This window comes from Embiotoca jacksoni, unplaced genomic scaffold (assembly GCF_022577435.1).
Source record: "Embiotoca jacksoni isolate LCO1_2020_lvr unplaced genomic scaffold, fEmbJac1.0.p SCAF_1, whole genome shotgun sequence".
NCBI lineage: Eukaryota > Metazoa > Chordata > Actinopteri > Embiotocidae > Embiotoca > Embiotoca jacksoni.
This window is the reverse complement of record NW_027185229.1, coordinates 16,355,799-16,377,306: the sequence shown is the minus strand read 5'-3', so window position 1 is coordinate 16,377,306 and position 21,508 is coordinate 16,355,799. Positions and strand designations below refer to the sequence as shown.

At 36.3% G+C, this 21,508-nt stretch overlaps 1 protein-coding gene across 1 annotated transcript; it reads right to left on the bottom strand.

Moving 5' to 3' along the window:
* Window positions 1–6,050: 6,050 nt before the first annotated feature.
* On the bottom strand, window positions 6,051–20,735 carry LOC138194325 (uncharacterized). Its single transcript, XM_069142970.1, has 19 exons — window positions 20,648–20,735; window positions 20,136–20,417; window positions 19,232–20,032; window positions 19,058–19,138; window positions 18,920–18,970; window positions 17,453–17,761; window positions 16,256–16,321; window positions 15,695–15,790; window positions 11,512–11,556; window positions 11,077–11,154; window positions 10,932–11,000; window positions 10,614–10,673; window positions 9,579–9,674; window positions 9,236–9,254; window positions 8,925–9,006; window positions 8,705–8,768; window positions 8,078–8,118; window positions 6,289–6,315; window positions 6,051–6,132 (listed from the first exon to the last, which is right to left on the bottom strand). Exons 3-19 carry the CDS (start codon window positions 19,368–19,370, stop codon window positions 6,112–6,114), a joined length of 1,344 nt encoding a protein of 447 aa, XP_068999071.1. The 5' UTR covers window positions 19,371–20,032; window positions 20,136–20,417; window positions 20,648–20,735; the 3' UTR covers window positions 6,051–6,111.
* Window positions 20,736–21,508: the final 773 nt, after the last annotated feature.

Below are 21,508 nucleotides of genomic sequence, written 5' to 3'. Positions count from 1 at the left end.
GCAGTCATGACTGTTTTTAATTTCAAGATTATCTGTAACAGGTATGTACAATATGTAAAATTTAAAAAATGAAAGGAAGGAAGTTGTGGTTGTTACGAGCCACTCATGTTAGAAAACACATTTTGGAGAAAACACAGTTGTTACCTGGATAACACTCTGACGACATTTGTTCCAGCCTAGGGAAAGTGAAATGTTTACAGAAGTCCCAGTGAGGGTGTCCAAGTGAATGAAGGTGCATACAAAACATAGGAGTTTGACACCAGAGACCAGGGTTTGTGTGCTGCATCCCATATAATGTTTGGTGAGGCTGCTAAATGACTAAATCAAGATTCGCCAAAGGGAAAGTCTCCAGTTTCATGATGAAAGTCAGAGTTGACTTTAAATACATCCACAATCCAACATTAACTTTGTTTGAGTTGACTGAACATAAACCATAAACACATTGATCATGCTTGTGTTGCCAGGAGTGGATGGTGTATGGAAAAGTAGTGATCTCTTTATGAGAAACTTCAATTGGTACTAAAACAGTCTGCAGCTTTCAACCTTCCATTGTAAAATTTAAATACAGATGTAATCCATGTGGCATTCCTTAAAAAATAATAAAAGTATATCTAGATAATTAAAGTGTTTCAGTTCCAGCCTTGTACATATGATTGGAATTCATAATAGTTATTTATGCTCATGTGCTTTTTCTGATGTATTAAAATGTTGTGTTACACTGTGTCTGTATCGTGCTGTACGTAAAGTCCTTCTGGTCGGATGCAGCTGGCTCCTCAAGGATGGTGGAGTACACATGGTATATGTCAGGCTAGAGAAGAAAAAGGCAGTAAAAGCTCTTAAAATCTGAAGCATCTACTATATATAGCAAACATATTTAATACTGACACTTACATTTACATCCTCGTTTTGAGGCCCCCGTCTATTTAGTTGCTTAAACCCTGCAAGTAAGAGAGATCCAGACATTAAGATGAGGAGTTTTCATCAAGTTTGTTATCACATTGTTTGTTCATATAAAATAAAAATCACAGCTCTTTTTTGACACTAAGTCAAGTGTTGATACACTAAAATAATGTTTTGTATTGTCGTTTTTGTTTTTGAGTCATTTTTAAGGTGGGAAAGCTGACAGCGTCAGTCTTAACTGTGATTTTTGTCTGGAAACCCATTTGAAGGTTCGTCCAGCCACCCTGGATGGTTGACCAATCAGAGACCAGTGTGGGTGGCTAAATGCGATAGTGTTGAAGTAATTCCAACAATGGCAGTGCCAGTAGAGTTTGTGGTCCATGATGATTGGTCAACAGCTGCTTCAATAGTTTCAAAACAAACCCGAGGTCCACGCTCATTAGGATGCTATGACTAGAAATAATCCTCAATGGAGTGTGGCCAGACTCATATATTCATCCAGAGAATTTGGGCCAGGTAATACCAAGCTAAGGAATCGCAACAACATCATTTAATGCTTTGCTTACCAAATGACATGAAAGCTAATTAAATTAAGGGTACTTGTCATACTACAGCAGATGTCCTCTATTATTTTCAAAATAGGCCTACATAAATCTGGAAACTTGTTTGACAAGAGCTTTATTCTTCCTGTTAGATTGAAGAGAAAACAACAGCTCACCAGCAGGACAGTCACCACCAGTGTACATTTCAGCATTACCTGCAGGTAACTTGTTCAAGAAGAGGAGAGAATGAGTTAATGAGAGGAATTTATCAATGACTTTTAAAACATGAATTCACTCTGGAGAGCTTTGCAAAGTATAGATACTTGATTATTTTAGATTACCAATTGTCCACGATCAACCATGCACACAAAGTCACCTACAACAGAAGGCAAAACGCAGCTCAATGTACAAGAAAATGAGTGTAACAGTACTGAATACAGTATGTATGAATAACACTCTGATGTTAATGTGTACATTACCCGTAACATTGGCCTGTGATCTATATGGAAATGAAGAAATAAAATCAATATACAGTGTTTCCTTGTTATTGAAACTGCAGAACATACATTTCATTCCCTAAAAACCTTTTAGAAAGTTACGTGATTACTCCCTTGAAAATCTGGATCAGCTCAACAATCAAACAATGCACTGCACCAGAAATTCTGCTCAGGCTTGAACAGGAGAACAAACATCACTGAACAGCTCCCTCAAGTAAAAAGGCTGTATCAAAAAGAGTAACACACTGAGTCACAGAACTTTTGCTAAAAAGGATTAAAAAAACAAAACAATTTCTTACCTGTTGTGAAAACGTTTTCCTAAAAAAAAATGCAAAAAATAAAAAGTATTTAAAAGCCAACCAGTAACCACTGAGCTCAGCAAGCCTGAATGATCCTTTAAGGGTTGTCATGTTGTCACCTTAAGCGGCTATAACTTCTATAAACTGTGCTCAGAGGATGTTTTTGATGTGTTTGCATTTACAAACCAACAAAATATTCTCAATGCTATTGTCGAAATAATTTCCATCATTTGATTACACATTATATTATAACTATCATAATTATAAACAAGTATGTTAAAAGATTGTGTTTGAAACTATATGTGTTGACGGTTGACACAGCAATGCAAAAATACTCCAATAGTAGCTGTAGTCCTGCAATAAAAATCCTACTGAAGTAGGAGTATATAAGTATAGCAGCAAAATGTAGTTAAACTAATAATGTAAAAGTACTGGTTTGGTTCCTCCCGCAGCATGTTACTGGTATAGCTGCTTAAGGTGGAGTGCGTTTTAACTACTTTACATAGTTTTATACACAGGGACAGCAGATAAATCTGAGGGTTCGTCAGATGATAACAGGGAGAGAAAAAACTAAGTTCTGATACAAAAATCTGTTTTCAGTTTTTGGATGTGAGATACTGGATCATTTTAACATTTGTCTAAATGATATCATATGAAAGGTTTAGAAAGGAAAAATCACTATTTGATAGAAAGACATCAGAAGACAAACAGATTTGTTTCATTTGTTGTGTTGGATTTTAAAAGCCTGTTATATCATCAATTGTGTAAAATTGTTATCGTCACTGAAGTGTAGTGAGGTAAAACTATTGAGGAGAATCAAATAGAAAGATTAAAGTGAAATTCTGAAAATATACTATAGTACAACACTTGAGTATATGTATTTATTTCGTCTCTACCACTGCTTGGTGCGTTGGATGAAAATTATGAAATACTGATTTCAATCATGAGAGCATATCGATCTTGTTTTGATGAGAACGATTATAATTAAATTCTTAACGCCACTAGTGTACATGTACATAAAAAAAAATCCCTTTCAAACTGTATGGGTCACATGCATCATTACAGTCCTTACCACTTCTTCTTTTGGCACAGACAAGTGCAACTCCCAGTACAATGATACCCACAGTTGCTCCACAAGCAGGCGCGGCAACAAGCAACTTCCACTTCGACAGTTCTGTTTTGGAAAAACCAACACCACAAATGAGTGTCAGTTTCACTTCCCACAGAGTCAAAACAAAAGAGAATTTGTTACACATACATTATCTCTACCATCTATAAGCTACATTTACTACAACCTAATTTACTTTGTAAAGGAGGTTGTAATAAATGTAATAGATTATTGTACTAGTTAAGGACATGTTAGATATTTTAATTTTCCAAAGTAGGTTAATTGATTGTATTAACATACAAATACAACACGACGAATGCTGTCACAGGGACATCTACCATGTAATCCTCCATTTCTGAGATAACCAGGGTACTGGCTGAGGTGAACATTTTGCCGAGGATGTCAAATGGCCTACAGATAGCAAAACTGGGCACTAAATGATAAATTTAGTTTAGTAGCCAACTATTTACAATATGTGGTGTTTGTATAAATACATTTTACTAACGTGAAGTTGGCTTCAGCGTGGTCACAGGAAGCAAAGCAGAGGTCGAACTACCTGTAGACACAAAATAAGCCAGACACTTGTTTTAAAATGTTTTGATATATCAGTGTGACTCATCAGGAAAGTAAGTAATTGTGTCACCTGATGCTGATTTCACTGATGTTAAGGAAGTAGTGAGTGAACTGACAGCGGTAACTAACTGTGGTGTCCTGACATCAAGACCTGGTGGTTTTAAAGAATAATGTTTCAAAAGTAACAAACACAGTGATTGATAAATAATAATGTCATAGATTTTAGTTTCAGTGAATGTCCTACGTGTGGTCTCAGATGGAGTTGGTGCCGTCTGGGTCATGGTGGACTCTAGTTCAAAAATTTTGAAGTTTAAAGACAACGATTTGAGTCTGTCAGTTGTACGTTGTATATGACCAGAAATAAGTAAATATTTAGGATACATCAGTTATTTGTGTGCTCTCTAACACAGCAATTTCACAAAGAACTGAATTCAGATGAGGTTCAGCAGTAATTAGTCCCATCCAACAATTCCAGAGTCACCACATTTTGCTTTTAAGATTTAGCTGAGTCATTCAGCATTAACATCAGATTACATGAATAAATTGAAAATGACAAACACAGTAATTCATAAGCAATAATGTAATGGATTGTTGTTTAAATGCATGACCTACCTATTGTCTCACTGGAAGTTGGCGTTATCTGGGTCATGGTCGTTATTCTGTCACGAGGACCTGATTTCAGAGAATTTTCAGCAGTAATTAGTCCTTTCCTACAATACCATAGTCACCACATTTTACATCTAAAATTCAGCTTTGTCATTCAGCATTAACATTTTCTGTGTCATCTGAGGTCAATGTGTAATGTGTAATACAAAGTGTAGTTAAATCTATCAATACTCAGAACAGCAAGGACCTGGACATAAAGCTAGTTCAACAAATTATCAAACTGTCAAACGTACGTCACCTCTTGGTATAGATGAGGTTTTAATGGGAACAGTTTGTTAAAACAGTTTTTCTTTCCTTTCCTTTATTTTTTTTTGGGGGGGGGGGGGGGGTCAGCACCTAAGAATAAAGAGCATGGCAGTGTAGTCACTTACTTTGGATGCTGATGTGGATTGCTTTACTTTGTGGTGATCGATATTGTCCTTTGTTCTTTAAAGTGTAATAACATGTTACTTCAACCTCAGCAGGTGAACTCTGATGTGTCATCGACAGAAGCTCAGTTCCTGTCATTGTGTGCAGACAAGAGACTTCTTTGGCAGTTTTTGTACTTATGAAGTTCAAAAAACATTCAGCGACAAGAACTGATGAAGGAGTCTGACAGTTCAGTGTGACCGAGTCTGTCTCTGTGATCACTGGTGGATTCACGCTCAGTTCAGGAGGAGGGGCTGAAAATGAAAACACATGTTGGAGAAAGTAAATGGATGATATATTCTTCAAAGTAGAAAATTCTGTGATGCTATTTCTTTTTAAAATGAATAAGTCTGATGCACACTGAACATTTTCTTCACACCTCACCCTCATGTTAAGAGCAGCTTTGTTGTTTGTACCGATATTGTAGTTAGATATCCTTACATTACTTCACAGCAGTAATATTTACTCACAGTGTATGGTGATGGAGGACATACTACTCTCTGGAGATTGATGCGATGAAAGGTAAAAACATGTCACTTCAACACTAGCAGGTGAGCTTTTACGCATCAACGACAGCAGTTCATTTCCTGTCAGTGTCTTTAGACAAGAGAAGAGTTTGGCAGGTTTTTCTCTTAAAATGCGAAAGTAGCAGCCAGTCACAGACACAGAAGATGGAATCTGACAGTTTAATGTGACTGAATCTGTCTCTGTGATCACTGGTGGATTCACTCTCAGTTGAGGTGGAAGAAGGTCTGAAAAAGTAAGTAAGTATTTGGTGAAATAACTATATTTGCATCCATTTAAAGCATTTTCTGATGATATATTTATAATTAGTTACTCACTGTTTACAGTGATGGTGGTTGTATCACTGTCTGCTGACATAGAATTAATAGCTCCAATCTGTACAGTGTAAAAACATCTCACTTCGACTTCAGCAGGTAAAGTGACATGTGCCATCTTCAGCAGCTCAGTGCCTGTTAGTGTCAGCACACAGGAGACATCTTTGGATGCCTTCTGATTTGCAATGTAGAAATCACACTGCGACACAATAACAGATGGCGGAGTCTGACAGGTCAGTGTGACTGAGTCTGTCTCTGTGATCATCGGTGGACTCACGGTCACTTTAGGTTGAGAAAGGTCTGAAATTACAGGTGAATGTTACATTAGAGATTTAGTAGCTTAATCTGTCAAATAATATTCACGATTAGCAAATATTAATTAGAATATACTGTACAAAAATAGTCAAATTATAGCTACTGACCATACAGTGAAAACAAGAATAAACTGAGACTGACCTTGTAGGTTGATCTCCTGAAAGGAATCTGTTGGACAGTTAGTAAGTTAGAATTGAAACTCAAACTGGTCCTACCAGCCTGATCAAAAAGTGTAATAATAATAATGATTATATAAACTATACAATAAAATATTAACTAAATAGCCTACATTAAGTAATAGACGACAACAACAATGAAAGAACCTGATAAGAGGTTTAACTCACAGAAGAGAATGATGAGCAGCAGGTTTCTAGCCATGATGAAGCTGAATAATGTGAATGTACAGAACACAGTAGTCTATCGGACTTTGACCTACACCTTCATTTAGTGTCATTGTGTTCTCAGGAAAACCACAAGATCAGAAGTGAGTCACACAAACTGGCCACGGAAACAAACGCTTTACATAGACTTGCTTTAACTTTTACCACACGTGCAACAGTGCACGTTAACTAATTTAAAATAAGTTGTTCATCATTTCTGTTGCTCTCTTGTTTTTCACAGAGTAGCTTATTTGCAAAAATAAAAAAAGAAAGAAAGGAGGGGTGATACATTGCAGTATGCACCCCATGCACCCCATGCCCTGGGTTACAATGATTATTTGCATACTAACATCTGTAAGAGCTGACAGATATCCTCTGGGGTGTATACGCACTCCACCAGGGGGATAGCTGCTTTTATGCAACTTTTAAAGGTGTTTGGTTACAGGGTCTCTGCTCTGCTGCGGCCTCACCACATAGCTCCGTTGAGTCAATTACCTAAATGTGACAGGTCAAGATGTAACTCAGTCTGTACTCTGTGAAGGTGATGTAACTGTCACCATGATTGCTGAACTTTTTTTTGTATCATGTCAATTGGAAAAAAAATATAGATATTAAATGAACTTGCAACTTAGAATACAGTTTGTAGGAAACGTATCTTCTTTACATGCAGTGAAAACATTTTTCCAGACAAGGAAGTGGGACATCTTTACTGCAGAGTAAGGAGGGAAGTCCTGGTAGATGATCAGCGTTCAAATTACAGCACTTTGACAACAGAGACCAGAGATCACAATGTTTCTCGACATCTTACATCACCATCTACTTGGAATTGCTAACATAAGCTTAAAAAACATGAATCATGCCGTAATGACCAGGATCACATGGTGTAAGAAAACTTACATTAAATACTTGGACAGAAAAACATTTTGCAGATACACTGAGTGACAACATTTTATGTAGGCAGTGGACAATTTGTTGATATACAACATATGTTCAATATAAATGTTTCCTTTGGTATTAACACAATAAATCTAACAATAAAAGATGCAAATATCAGTGGTGTTATGACTGTCAATCTTTACCACATGTTCAAAATAAAATGATCAAAAAATAGCACAAGGCTGGAAACTCCTATTAAAAGCAGTTGAGAACTGCATCATTCATGTCAGGTGTCTTTAAGACTGGAAAGAAGGATTCCAGTTGTGTCAAAGGCTTTCAACACCAGACCTCACAAGCATTTTGCTCCCTGTTAGATTACACAATACAATATACAGCATGAAATACAAGACAGGTTATGAAACTACACACTGTTTGAAAAGCACTCTTGTGGCTGTTTTCTTTCTTGGCTGCACATTGTGAAAAAGTTTGTGTTTCAGTGTGCCTGCAGGATGCTGTAAACCATATCCTGCAGGGCTGATGCAGCTGGATCCTCTGAGATGGTGCAGTATACATGGTATAAGTCAGACTAGAAAAGAAAGACTGCAAATGTAAAAGCCTTTTAAATCTATAGCACCAAAAAAAACTACACCTATTGTGCTCCTTATCTTACTTACATTTTCACTTTGAGGCGCTTGTCTGTTCAATTTCTCAGAGCCTGCAGGTAAAAGAGAACCGCACACTAAATTAACTTATTTTCAGTCATTTTCCACATATTATTGTCTGTATCAAATACAAAGAGACATAGAAGAGAGATGTGAAGGATTTCTGTAAATACAACTAATCTAAAGTGTAGTTGACTTGATGATTGTTATGAATTGGACAGCCATTGTGCTTCACTAATTTAGAAATCTATAAAAAGTCTTCATTAATTAAAAAACGTCATTTATCACAAGCCAATACAATATTATGGAAACAAAAGCCCCTTTTGTGTTTCATGTTGTGTTTGTTCTTTTTCATGGAGCAGAAGGAAAGAAAGAAATAACGTTACTAAAAGTTTTGGTGTTTAAACTGTATAACTATATAAACTATAAAAATTTAAAAAAAAAAAAAACAACCATACAGCTACAATACTTACTGTCTTGATAAATCTCTTTTAAAAAAGACAGCTAACAAATAGCTAAAACCGCAGATGAACTAAGAACAAATATTTATTGTACACACAACGTACTACACAGTATGAAATCTGTTCATATCCTCTATCAGTCTACATTCAGGTAGGTGTAAAACAAAAAGCAGCTTACCAGTCGAACAGCCATTAGCAGATACTGAGGTGATCACCTCGTAGGCCCCCTCGTCCTCACGTAACTTAAAACACCACAGAAGAAGTGAGGTAAGATGCCAGATATTCATGAATACCATATTTCAACACGTTGTTTTACTTAGAGTAGCTTTGCTATGCAATGTTTGATTATTCCGAGAGATGTGAACAACACATTTGACAGAAAAATGTGTTTTAATTACCAATTCTCCATGGTCAAGATTTCTCATGCAGACAACGTCATCTGCAACAGAAGGTTGTGATGCTGTAATGCTGCCATGAGTTCTATTCAGAAATAAAGAAAAAAATGTGTAATAATAGCTGGTGAAGGTAAATGAGATGTTCATTAATGTCCTGCTTCACTCAAGCAATCACACATTTTCAAGTGGTTCTGTGCGGTGGCTGAATAAGAAAATTTTACACATTAAAGCTAACTTCTGCATAAAAGATGACAGAAAAAAAATGGGAAACTAGCTTTTGCTAAACAAAAAAAAGAAAAAAGAAGATTTCTTACCTCTTGTAAGTACAACTTTCTGGACAAAAACAAATAGCGAAAGACAAGTTTCAGGCAGAGCACAGAAGTCATGCTCATGTTGGCTGAATGGCATTACATTTGCTTTACAATCACTGGCTCATTAACAGCTGTGTGACCAGTAATATTCAATCATGTTAACAGAGGTGCACAGCAGAGAAATAATAAACTGACGAACTTGGATTCAGTGAGAGCTTCTTAAAACAGCAGACCCTTTTGCAGGAAACCACCTTCCTCAAATCTCAATTTCAGTAATATAAACATAATATGTATGTGCATATTGAAAAATAGCTTTACTTGATATGTAAATTGATATAGTTCTCACCAGTTCTCCTTTTGATGAAACGTGCCAGGACCAGTAAGATGACAACAAGTGTCACGAAACCAGCCACAGCTACTGCAGACTTCCACACCGATGCTTCTGTTTGAAGGCCACAAACAAGTTTTACTATTAATACAAAAGCAGTGTGATTGTTTGCTCCCACTGTACTTTTTCCAGTGCATGGACCACCAAATAACAAACAAAAAAACTCATGACTGACACTCATATGAATTTAATGTTTAAATAAACTTTCAGAAAGAATGAATCATTAAATTCAGATTAAAGGGGAGCATGTTTTACTGTGACACTGAAGAGCAAGAAATACTGTTCAGACCAACAGAAACATTCTGTATTTGTCAACTATCCACTGGGGTGACAACTTTTAACAGTAAAATTGTATAATTTTGGTTCTTCACATTCTGCAAAAAAATAACATGTTGTTCAAAAAAACGTGTCATGAAGAGTTTTTTTTCCACTGTGCTAATTATTTTCTGATCACCCATACAACTTGTTCTTCCTGGTCTAAGAGGTATTTTGTTATTTTCCAGTTTTTCTGTGTACACCTATTTTTTCAGAATGAACTGGGTGGCAGATTTGTAGAAACCAGCTAACTTTGAAAAGTCTCTACTTGGTCAGTTCTTTACTCCTTGTACTGACACACAACTTCACCTCAATATAAAAGCAACTGTAAACTTTCACTCAACTTTGAGCCAAATCCTCTGTTGTTCCTAAACTATCAATGAAACAAGACCCAGCTGCCCAAAAAAACATGAAGTGTCATGTTACTTTGGAACACTTGCAAATTGGAGAGTCTGTGTTAAATGGCTTTATCTCTAACAGTTATATTGATGCAAACCTTCTCAAATCAAAGGCGACACGTGGCATTTTAATGTTGAAGACATCATCTTATATCAAATGATATGTCCTGATGCACAGTGTCTAAGGAAGAGCAATGTGTGACTTGTCATATGTTGTATGGTCTTGACTGCATAATTTGTGATTTACTAATGAAAAATTTAACATTAGTAATTCTGTTACCTGATTCTGGTTTCACAGAAGTGGTCGGACTGCAAACAGTGGGCGTGCGAACAGTCGACTCTGCAGCAGAAACGCACAAAAAACTTTTTAAATCCTTTATAGACGTCATGTGTGATAAGTTGCTGTTTAGATGTACGCCATAGTTTTAAGCAACAATTTTGGTTCTTCACATTCTGTAAAAAATAACATGTTGCTCAAAAAAACGTGATAAAGAACATGCCAAGTAAAAAAACAATATATTAAATAAAATTCCCAGGAAACAGTTGACAAAAATAATTCTTTGCTAAAAATAATATTAGCATGCAGCTTTTTGCTCACCTGTTCCTGGATTTTTGGGATGTTCAGGCAACAAGCCAGCATCAGTGCCAGACTTGAATGTCTGATCTACTGTAATAGCCAGAAACATTAAAAACATTCACAGCAATAAATCTTTTCGGTTGCGATAGGGTCAGAAGAATCTCACCTATAAAATTGTCATTCTCAGTTTGTTTGACAGCAGAGGTCATATCAGTTGTTGGACTGAGATTAGCAGTAACTGATCCTTAAAAACAAAAAAAATATGATATAAACATCAAAATAGAACATATGTCAAAAATATTTGTAAGTTTCTGAGATAATCTTTCTTGCTCATTTGTTATCATCTTCTTCCTTTCTCTACGTAATAAAGGTATAAAATGCGACAAAAAACAATTTTTAAAAAGTCATTTTCACCAGGTGACACTCACGTAAAGATTATATAAATATATACATAACCTGATTTTTATTTTTATTTTTTTTTTTTTACAGGAAATACAGGAGTGGAAGCATGAGGCCAGCTAATTGTATGACCTGTTATAAATCATGGTAAATACTTTTTTATGAAGTTCTTGATATTCTTTAAATATTTGTTATGTCCGACCTGTGGTTGTAGTAAATGTCCAGAAAGGCGTCAATCTGTGTGACTCTGTTCATAAAGGATAGATTAGACTTTTAAGTTTCTTGTGTGAATAACTGTCAGAGATGGTGTGTTTGTGCATCACTTGAACAGGCAGCAATATGAGATAAATCTCAAGACATTTTTAATTATTTTTTGCTCTTTAGGCTCTGTAAGTCAGCACATTCAGTTTACATCAATATATAGTAATATCTGTGTGGGAGGACATCCTTTTGAGACGCAGTGCCCACCGTTTAGGGCTTTAAAAGTACGTGAAAATATACGCCATGTCTTACCTGTGCTCATGGTTGATGCTGACTTTGTTCTGGTCATGATTGATTCTCTTTTCAAAATATCTACAGGTAAAGGATATCAATGAAAATAATTTGCGTGCAAATAGATTGACATTTGTGCTAATATTGTCATTTGTGCAAATACTTAAACAGATTTAGACGTTTTTTAGCAATGCCATGAACATTTCTGTGGCAATTGAACTTGATAGTCGACCCACAACTGTGATCCAAGTGTTTGGTGGAGTTTTGTAAAATTTTGGAGAGATATTCATGAATGAATAATATTCTTGTCAACTGCAGCTGCACGTTCTGCTAATTAGCTTGTAATATGATAACATACGAAACTAGGATGCTGAAAATGTTTGCATGCTGACAGATCCAATCTTGACTCTGACTAAGTACAAGGAGCTGCTGGCATGGCTGTAATCTTGGTGGTAATTCAAACCAAAACAAAGCTGTAGGCAGCATGACAGTGCTGTTGTACCGTCTGCTCAATCTACTCCGACCACAACCTCCTTTTGGCCATCGCTGTTCTTAGAACCAGAAATATTGTTCCGTTAACTTGATCCTTTCTTAAATAGACCCAGAGTCTGAAACAAAATAAACTGAACAGACATCTTAATTCTGATATCATAGAGTTGAACAAAGATTTCAACGATATGCAAATGAAGTCTGGTTCAAATGTCAATGCAGACTGTGATTCATTAATTTGCCCATTTAGTAGCAGTTATTTTAGTCATTTTCATTAACGTCAAAGAAGTGTTGTATCACATATTTTGTAAAGTCAATCAGCATCTTTGACTCACCAGTTAAACTGTATCCATCACTACGAGGAGACAAAGAGTTGGGTTCACTTTCCGAACTGTAATCACAGCTGGCCTCCTTTTGTTGAACTGAATGTAGAAATCTCTGAAAATCCTCAAGTGTGACAGTGAACAGGCAGAACCACTGTTTCTTGGAGCTCATTTTCTTCCTTATGGTTGTTGTGTCAACTGGACGACTTCCTTCTCCAAAGTACAGGTTACATGTTGTATCATGTTTCACAGATCCAGGCAGAGAGCAAGTCAAGAGAACTCCGTCTCCATCATGGTGAACACTCATCTGTGGTTTTAGACCTACATGAAGATGAATAAAAAGTCATTAAATATAATGGGCCGGTCTGCAACAAAGTACAATACATGTTAGCTGTGTAGCAACAATTTCACACCTAACACCTCATCCCACCAGTGACATTTTAACTTTAGTTATCTTGCACACCATCTGATAACAAGTCCAAGCATGAGAAAAGTACACTCACTACATATGTTGATGGAGGATATGTCACTGTGTGGAGATGGAGAATTTGTATCTCCATACGTTACAGTGTAAAAACATTTCAGTTCAACTTTAGCACGTAAAGTCTGATGTGACATCAACAACAGCCGAGTTCCTGTCAGTGTCGTCAGACAGGAGAACGTTTCAAACGTTTTTCTGTTCACAATGTAGAAATAACACCGAACCACAGAAACATAAGATGGAGCCTGACAGCTCAATGTAACTGAGTCTGTCTCTGTGATCACTGATGAATTCACTGTCAGTTTCGCTGGAGGAAGAGCTGAAAATTCAGAGGTGAAGACACATTATTTAAAATGCTTAATAGTTCCTTTAATATGATAGTCCTGATGAAAAATTTGGATTTTATTGAGGAAGTGAAGAAAAATGTAAGTGTAAAAGTAGTCAATTACTAGCATGTTATAAGCTAATACACCAGTGATAACAGTATAGAAGGACTGCTGAAATGTATTAAGATTATTCACTGACCTTGGACTTGAAGCTCCTGAAAATAACCTGTTGGAATGAAAATATGATAACAAAATAAATACATGAGATAATAGCTCATTAAAAATGATCAAACTCAAAGATCAAGATGTACTTTGTCTCAGAGTAGAAACTAGTTTTTGATTCATGCAGTCACATAGCGTTTGCAAGTGTAAACATGCATTTCCGTGAAAAAGCAAACAAATATATACAAGAATTGTAACTTACACATGAGGATGACAATCAACAGGCGTCCAGCCATGATGAAGCTCAATACAAAGACATCGAGAACCTTGCAAAGAAGATACTTGAGTGTCTGGCTACTTGAACTTTGATGTACTAAAGGTTCATTTTGCAGAACTTGTTCACAGGAAAACCACAGAAAGTGTCAGAACTGAATCACCCAAACAAGATACAGAAACGTGGTCAAAGTTCAGTTGTTGGAAATGTGTTTTATTTAGAACGAATGGAAATGTGGAGGTTTACCTCTGAACAAAGATACGGTAGGTTTAAAATATATTAGATGTTTCAGCTTCTCACCATTGTGTATACACACACACACACACACACACACATACACACACGCACACACTTCACTCTTTTCATTGAGTTATTGTGGATTAAATGTTGTTTTGTAGTTATTTGTTAGTAGTTATTCTGTATAAGTGTGTTAAATTATGTAAATGTAAAGCACATGCATGGATCACTCCGTTTCTGTAAAGCACTTTATTAGAAACATGTATTTGTGTTAAGTACAGCATGAAACTAATGATGAAACTGAAGTTTAACTTTTGAAAATAATGACAGTTTTATCAGTTGTGTTTGAAGTTTTACTATTTAAAACATTATAACATATGATAAGGATATAAATGAATAATCAATTAATCAGCACGTGACTAAGCAGAGTGAATAAGCTGCAAGAAAAACAACACTTGTATTTCCAAATGACTTTGGAGCGCGATGCACTGTATCTCTCAGGGCAGATCCAACTGTTGTCAGCCTATGACAGAGAAAATCAGACATGAATGAACTCCCCACAATTGAGGTTAAATTAACACATTTTATGATAATACCTTTAATGACATGTTCAAGTATGTCTACACAAACACTTTTCTTTTCAGTAGAACTTGCGCCACCGTGTGGCTAATTAACATTCGTTGTCCTAACAGTTGCTCATCTACAGGAGGTGCACAACAATCTCTTGTCAAGATGTGTCGTAATATCACAACATTAGCCAAGCTCTGTTTAACTGTTTGATATAAAAAGGAAATTTCTTCCTTCCATGATAGAAACATATTTCATGAAAATCTTACTTTCTGACTGACAAATCTAGTAATGTAACAATTGTAAACAACAACAACAAAATTCCACCACACTTCGGTGAGAAGACAAATATTCGTATTAGTTGTCGTGACGTTGTTATTATAAGGCGATTTATTGAACCGTTTCCTTCAGAAATACAAACGCAGCTTACCAATGTTGCACTCATAGGTGACGTATACTGCGGGTTTCATCAAAACAAGCCTGCAAATATTTTTTTTCTATGTTAGATAGAGGAGACAGTAAGAATGTAGTCTTATTGAAGAAAGAATAATGATGGTGTGAAGAAAAACCTGTTAAAAGCAAAAGTGGTGACACCACTCTGCTGTTGTTTAAACTTACCAAATCAGTCCTGTCGGCTAAAACAAAAACAAAATACAACTCATTACATTTTTAATGAGCAAATACAAAAGGAATATCCATGGTACAACTTTCTTGACAAAAACAAATAGTGAGAGAGAAGTGTCAGGCAGAGCACAGAAGTCATGCTCGTGTTGGCTGAATGGCATTAAATTTGTTTTACGATCACTGGCTCATTAACAGATGTGTGACCAGTAATATTCAATCATGTTAACAGAGGTGCACAGCAGAGACATAATAAACTGACAAGCTCGGATTCAGTGAGAGCTTCTTGAAACAGCAGACCCTTTTGCAGGAAACCAACTTCCTCAAATCTCAATTTCAGTAATATAAACATAATATGTATGTGCATATTGAAAAATAGCTTTACTTGATATGTAAATTGACATAGTTCTCACCAGTTCTCCTTTTGATGAAACGTGCCAGTACCAGTAAGATGACAACAAGTGTCACGAAACCAGCCACAGCTACTGCAGACTTCCACACCGATGCTTCTGTTTGAAGGCCACAAACAAGTTTTACTATTAATACAAAAGCAGTGTGATTGTTTGCTCCCACCGTACTTTTTCCAGTGCATGGACCACCAAATAACAAACAAAAAAACTGATGACTGACACTCATATGAATTTAATGTTTAAATAAACTTTCAAAAAGAATGAATCATTAAATTCAGGTTAAGGAGGAGCATGTTTTACTGTGACACTGAAGAGCAAGAAATACTGTTCAAACCAACAGAAACATTCTGTATTTGTCAACTATCCACTAGGGTGACAACTTTTAACAGTAAAATTGTATAATTTTGGTTCTTCACATTCTCCAAAAAATAACATGTTGCTCAAAAAAACATGATAAAGTACATGCCAAATAACAAAACAATATATAAAATAAAATTCCCAGGAAACAGTTGAAAAAAAGAATTCTTTGCTAAAAATAATATTAGCATGCAGCTTTTTGCTCACCTGTTGCTGGATTTTTGGGATGTTCAGGCAACAAGCCAGCATCAGTGCCAGGCTTGAATGTATGATCTACAGTAATAGCCAGAAACATTAAAAACATTCACAGCAATACATCTTCGCGTTTTCGATAGGGTCAGAAGAATCTCACCTATAAAATTGTCATCAACAGCAACTGTAAACTTTCACTCAACTTTGAGCCAAATCCTCTGTTGTTCCTAAACTATCAATGAAACGAGACCCAGCTGCCCAAAAAAACATGAAGTGTCATGTTACTTTGGAACACTTGCAAATTGGAGAGTCTGTGTTAAATGGCTTTATCTCTAACAGTTATATTGATGCAAACCTTCTCAAATCAAAGGTGACATGTGGCATTTTAATGTTGTAGACATCATCTTATATCAAATGATATGTCCTGATGCACAGTGTCTAAGGAAGAGCAATGTGTGACTTGTTACATGTTTTATGGTCTTGACTGGATAATTTGTGATTTACTAATGAAAAATGTAACATTAGTAATTCTGTTACCTGATTTTTGGTTTCACAGAACTGCAAAGTTAAACAGATTTAGATGTTTTTTTTAGCAATGCCATGAACATTTCTGTGGCAATTGAACTTGATAGTCGACCCACAACTGTGATTCAAGTGTTTGTTGGAGAGATATTCATGAACGAATAATATTCTTGTCAAACGCAGCTGCACGTTCTGCTAAGTAGCTTGTAATATGATAACATACGAAACTAGGATGCTGAAAATGTTTGCATGCTGACAGATCCAATCTTGACTCTGCCTAAGTACAAGGAGCTGCTAGCATGGCTGTAATCTTGGTGGTAATTCAAACCAAAACAAAGATGTAGGCAGCATGACAGTGCTGTTGTACCGTCCACTCAATCTACTCCGACAACAACCTCCTTTTGGCCATCGCTGTTCTTAGAACCACAAATATTGTTCTGTTAACTTGATCCTTTCTTAAATAGACCCAGAGTCTGAAACAAAATAAACTGAACAGACATCTTAATTCTGATGTCATAGAGTCTAACAAAGATTTCAACTGATATGCAAATGAAGTCTGGTTCAAATGTCAATGCAGACTGTGATTCATTAATTTGCCCATTTAGTAGCAGTTATTTTAGTCATTTTCATTAACGTCAAAGAAGTGTTGTATCACATATTTTGTAAAGTCAATCAGCATCTTTGACTCACCAGTTAAACTGTATCCATCACTACGAGGAGACAAAGAGTTGGGTTCACTTTCTGAACTGTAATCACAGCTGACCTCCTTTTGTTGAACTGAATGTGGAAATCTCTGAAAATCCTCAAGTGTGACAGTGAACAGGCAGAACCACTGTTTCTTGGAGATCCTTTTCTTCCTCATCGTTGTTGTTTCAACTGGATGACTTCCTTCTCCAAAGTACAGGTTACATGTTGTATCATGTTTCACAGATCCAGGCAGAGAGCGAATCAAGAGAACTCCGTCTACATCATAGTGAAGAGTCATCTGTGGTTTTAGACCTACATGAAGATGAATAAAAAGTCATTAAATATAATGAGCTGGTCTGCAACAAAGTACAGTACATGTTAGCTGTGTAGCAACAATTTCACACCCAACACCTCACCTCACCAGTGACATTTTAACTTCAGTTATCTTGCACACCATCTGATAACAAGTCCAAGCATGAGAAATTTACACTCACTTCATATGTTGATGGAGGATATTTTTTATTTTTTTTATTTTATACACTTTATTAATCCCCGAGGGGAAATTTCTTCACTACAGCAGGGGGGAGCTGCTGCACCAGGCTGCCACTAGCGCGGCGCCAGGTGTCATATGTCACTATGTGGAGATGGAGAATTTGTATCTCCATACTTTACAGTGTGAAAACATTTCAGTTCAACTTTAGCAGGTAAAGTCTGATGTGACATCAACAACAGCTGAGTTCCTGTCAGTGTCGTCAGACAGGAGAACGTTTCAAACGTTTTTCCGTTCACAATGTAGAAATAACACCAAACCACGGAAACATAAGATGGAGCCTGACAGCTCAATGTAACTGAGTCTGTCTCTGTGATCACTGATGAATTCACTGTCAGTTTCGCTGGAGGAAGAGCTGAAAATTCAGAGGTGAAGACACATTATTTCAAATGCTTAAGAGTTCCTTTAATATGATACTCCTGATGAAAAATTTGGATTTTATTGAGGAAGGGAATTTTCAACTGAACTGCGGCTGGAGATCCGAAAGAGGTTTGAATTGGTTGTAAAAAATGTAAATGGTTTGGAAAAATGTTGTATATAGACTCCATCTTTTGTAAATCTTTGTAAATTAAATTATCAAATAAAAAGTCAATTTGGGTCTTTTTTATTAATTTTATTAATAACAGTTTAAATGGTAAATGGTGTTCACTTAGCTTTCTCACCTTAGCAGTCTCAAAGTCAGTCCGCATTAACATCACATTACGTGAATACATTGAAAATGACAAAGACGAGTGCTGTCACAGGGACATCTACCATGTAATCCTCCATTTCTGAGATAACCAGGGTACTGGCTGAGGTGAACATTTTGCCGAGGATGTCAAATGGTCTACAGATAGCAAAACTGGCCACTAAATGATGAATTTAGTTTAGTAGCCAACTATTTACAATATGTGGTGTGTGTATAAAGACATTTTACTAACGTGAAGTTGGGTTCAGTGTGGTCACAGGAAGCAAAGCAGAGGTCGAACTACCTGTAGACACAAAATAAGCCAGACACTTGTTTTAAAATGTTTTGATATATCAGTGTGACTCATCAGGAAAGTAAGTAATTGTGTCACCTGATGCTGATTTCACCGATGTATAGGAAGTAGTGAGTGAACTGACAGCGGTAACTAACTGTGGTGTCCTGACATCAAGACCTGGTGGTTTTAAAGAATAATGTTTCAAAAGTAACAAACACAGTGATTGATAAACAATAATGTCATCGATTTTAGTTTCAGTGAATGTCCTACCTGTGGTCTCACATTTTGTTGGCGTCGTCTGGGTCATGGTGGACTCCAGTTCAAAAATTTTGACATTAAAAGACGACGATTTGAGTCTGTCAGTTGTACGTTGTATATGACCAGAAATAAGTAAATATTCAGGATACATCAGTTATTTGTGTGCTCTCTTACACAGTTATTTCACAAAGAACTGAATTCAGATAAGGTGCAGCAGTAATTACTGTATCTGCTTTTGAACAACAGAGGCCAAACACATGTTTCTTAGATGGATGATATTTGCAGTGTGCAAGTGTTTTATCTCCAGTACCACCAATACAACTGTACATCACATTAATAATAGGGGAAATGAAATTGCTTTCCTCTTGGTACAAAGTTACTGTCTGAATTTAGTTGTGAACACATGAAAAAGACTGAAAAGGAGCAATGCTCATTCAACATGAGAATACAAAGTGTTGGCAGTCAGGCATACAGTCATTTTACTGTAAATGACATGACTCTGACGTCAGATTAAAATGGGAACTCATCCTCTGTGATGTTGGTCACAATTTCTGTGACATCACAGTGTGACATAATACCACATTTGTCAAATTTAAAACTAACTTAAAATAATTGTGTTGTTCATCATAGGATTTGATATTGTAATATGTAATATAAATAAGTAAATGGGTTATATCAAATTTTCAGGCATCTAAAAACAATTAATCAAACCAATAAATACTAGGATACTTGCATCACCTCTGCCAGTGGGTGACATTTCACTTGGAAAGAAGGTTGTCACATACGTTGTTCTTTCTTCTTTTTGGTTTGTGCCTAAAACAAATTCAAACATGAATATCATATTATGAAATTGATCTTGTTCTGATACTGTATCAAGATATAATAATATCAATAGATGAAAGTAACAGTCGCTCACGCTGAATGGTGATGGAGAACAGGTTACTGTATGGAGATGGATGTTTGACAATGTAATAACAGTTCACTTTAACCTCAGCAGGTGAGCTGAGATTTGCAATCGCCAACAGCTCAGTTCCTGTCAGTGTGTTCTGACAGGGGAACTCTCTCACAGTTCCTCCACTTAAAGTGTAGAAATGACACTGAGACACAGAAACAGATGGCGGAGTCTGGCAGTTCAGTGTGACAGAGTCTATTTCTGTGACCACTGGTGGATTCACTGCGAGTTCAGGAGGAAGAGGAGCTGAAAATGAAGCATTTGAAAATGTATTTGAACACATTCTAAAGATAAATTGAATAGCATTATGCAGCCCTGCGGTGGGATTCAGCAACAGTAATAAAAATAAATGTATTTTTATGATAAAATCTGGCGCTCTTACACACTTAAAATTAACTTAAAATGCAGTACATTTATTTGTGCTGATTCTGTATCAAGATATGATAACATTAGTAAATGTGAGTAAAGTCACTTACTTTGTACAGTGATGGAAAATATGTCACTGTATGGAGACCATAACTCTTCAGGCTGCTGTACTCTGTATAAACAGTTAATTTTAATCTCAGCAGGCGATCTGCGATTTGCCATTTCCAGCAGTTCAGTTCCTGTCAGTGTGTTCTGACAGGAGACGTCTCTCTCAGTTCCTCCACTTAGAGTGTACAAATGACACTTAGACACAGAAACAGATGGTGGTGCCTCACAGCTCAATGTGACTGACTCTGTCTCTGTGATCACCGACCTACTAACTGTCAGTTTCGGTGGAAGAAGGGCTGAAAAGTTAGAGATTAACACGTGTATTTAATATGTATAATTGCTATACAGGTGATCATGAAAACAAATATTCGGCTCAGGGACCAACCTTTTACTTCGATCTCGAAAAAAGAATCTGTTGGAGAAGCAACAGTTTAAATTGAAGATTGAATTGGAGTTAAGAATTGAAATTGATGCAATAATAACTAATCAATGATTAAAACTAAGGTGGTATTCTGTCAATCTAATGTAAAAGTGTGTCAATATATCCTGCAGATAATAATACATACGTTCCTAAGTTTTCCTAATTAGGTGTGTAAGGGACACCATTCATGAGGAAAAGATCAGAGGTTTAACTTACAGATGAGGATGACAAACAGCAGCAGTCCAGTCATGATGAAGCTCAATACTGTGACTTTGAAGAAATCCTCCAAAGACTAAACCTATCTGACGTTGACATTCACACGTTATTTACGTTATACTCTTATTCTCAGGAAAACTACAGAAAGCAATGATACTATTAGACAAGCGAAAAAGCACATGTGGTCGAGTTGTGTAAGGCTTAGAGTATGTTTTATATTTAGATG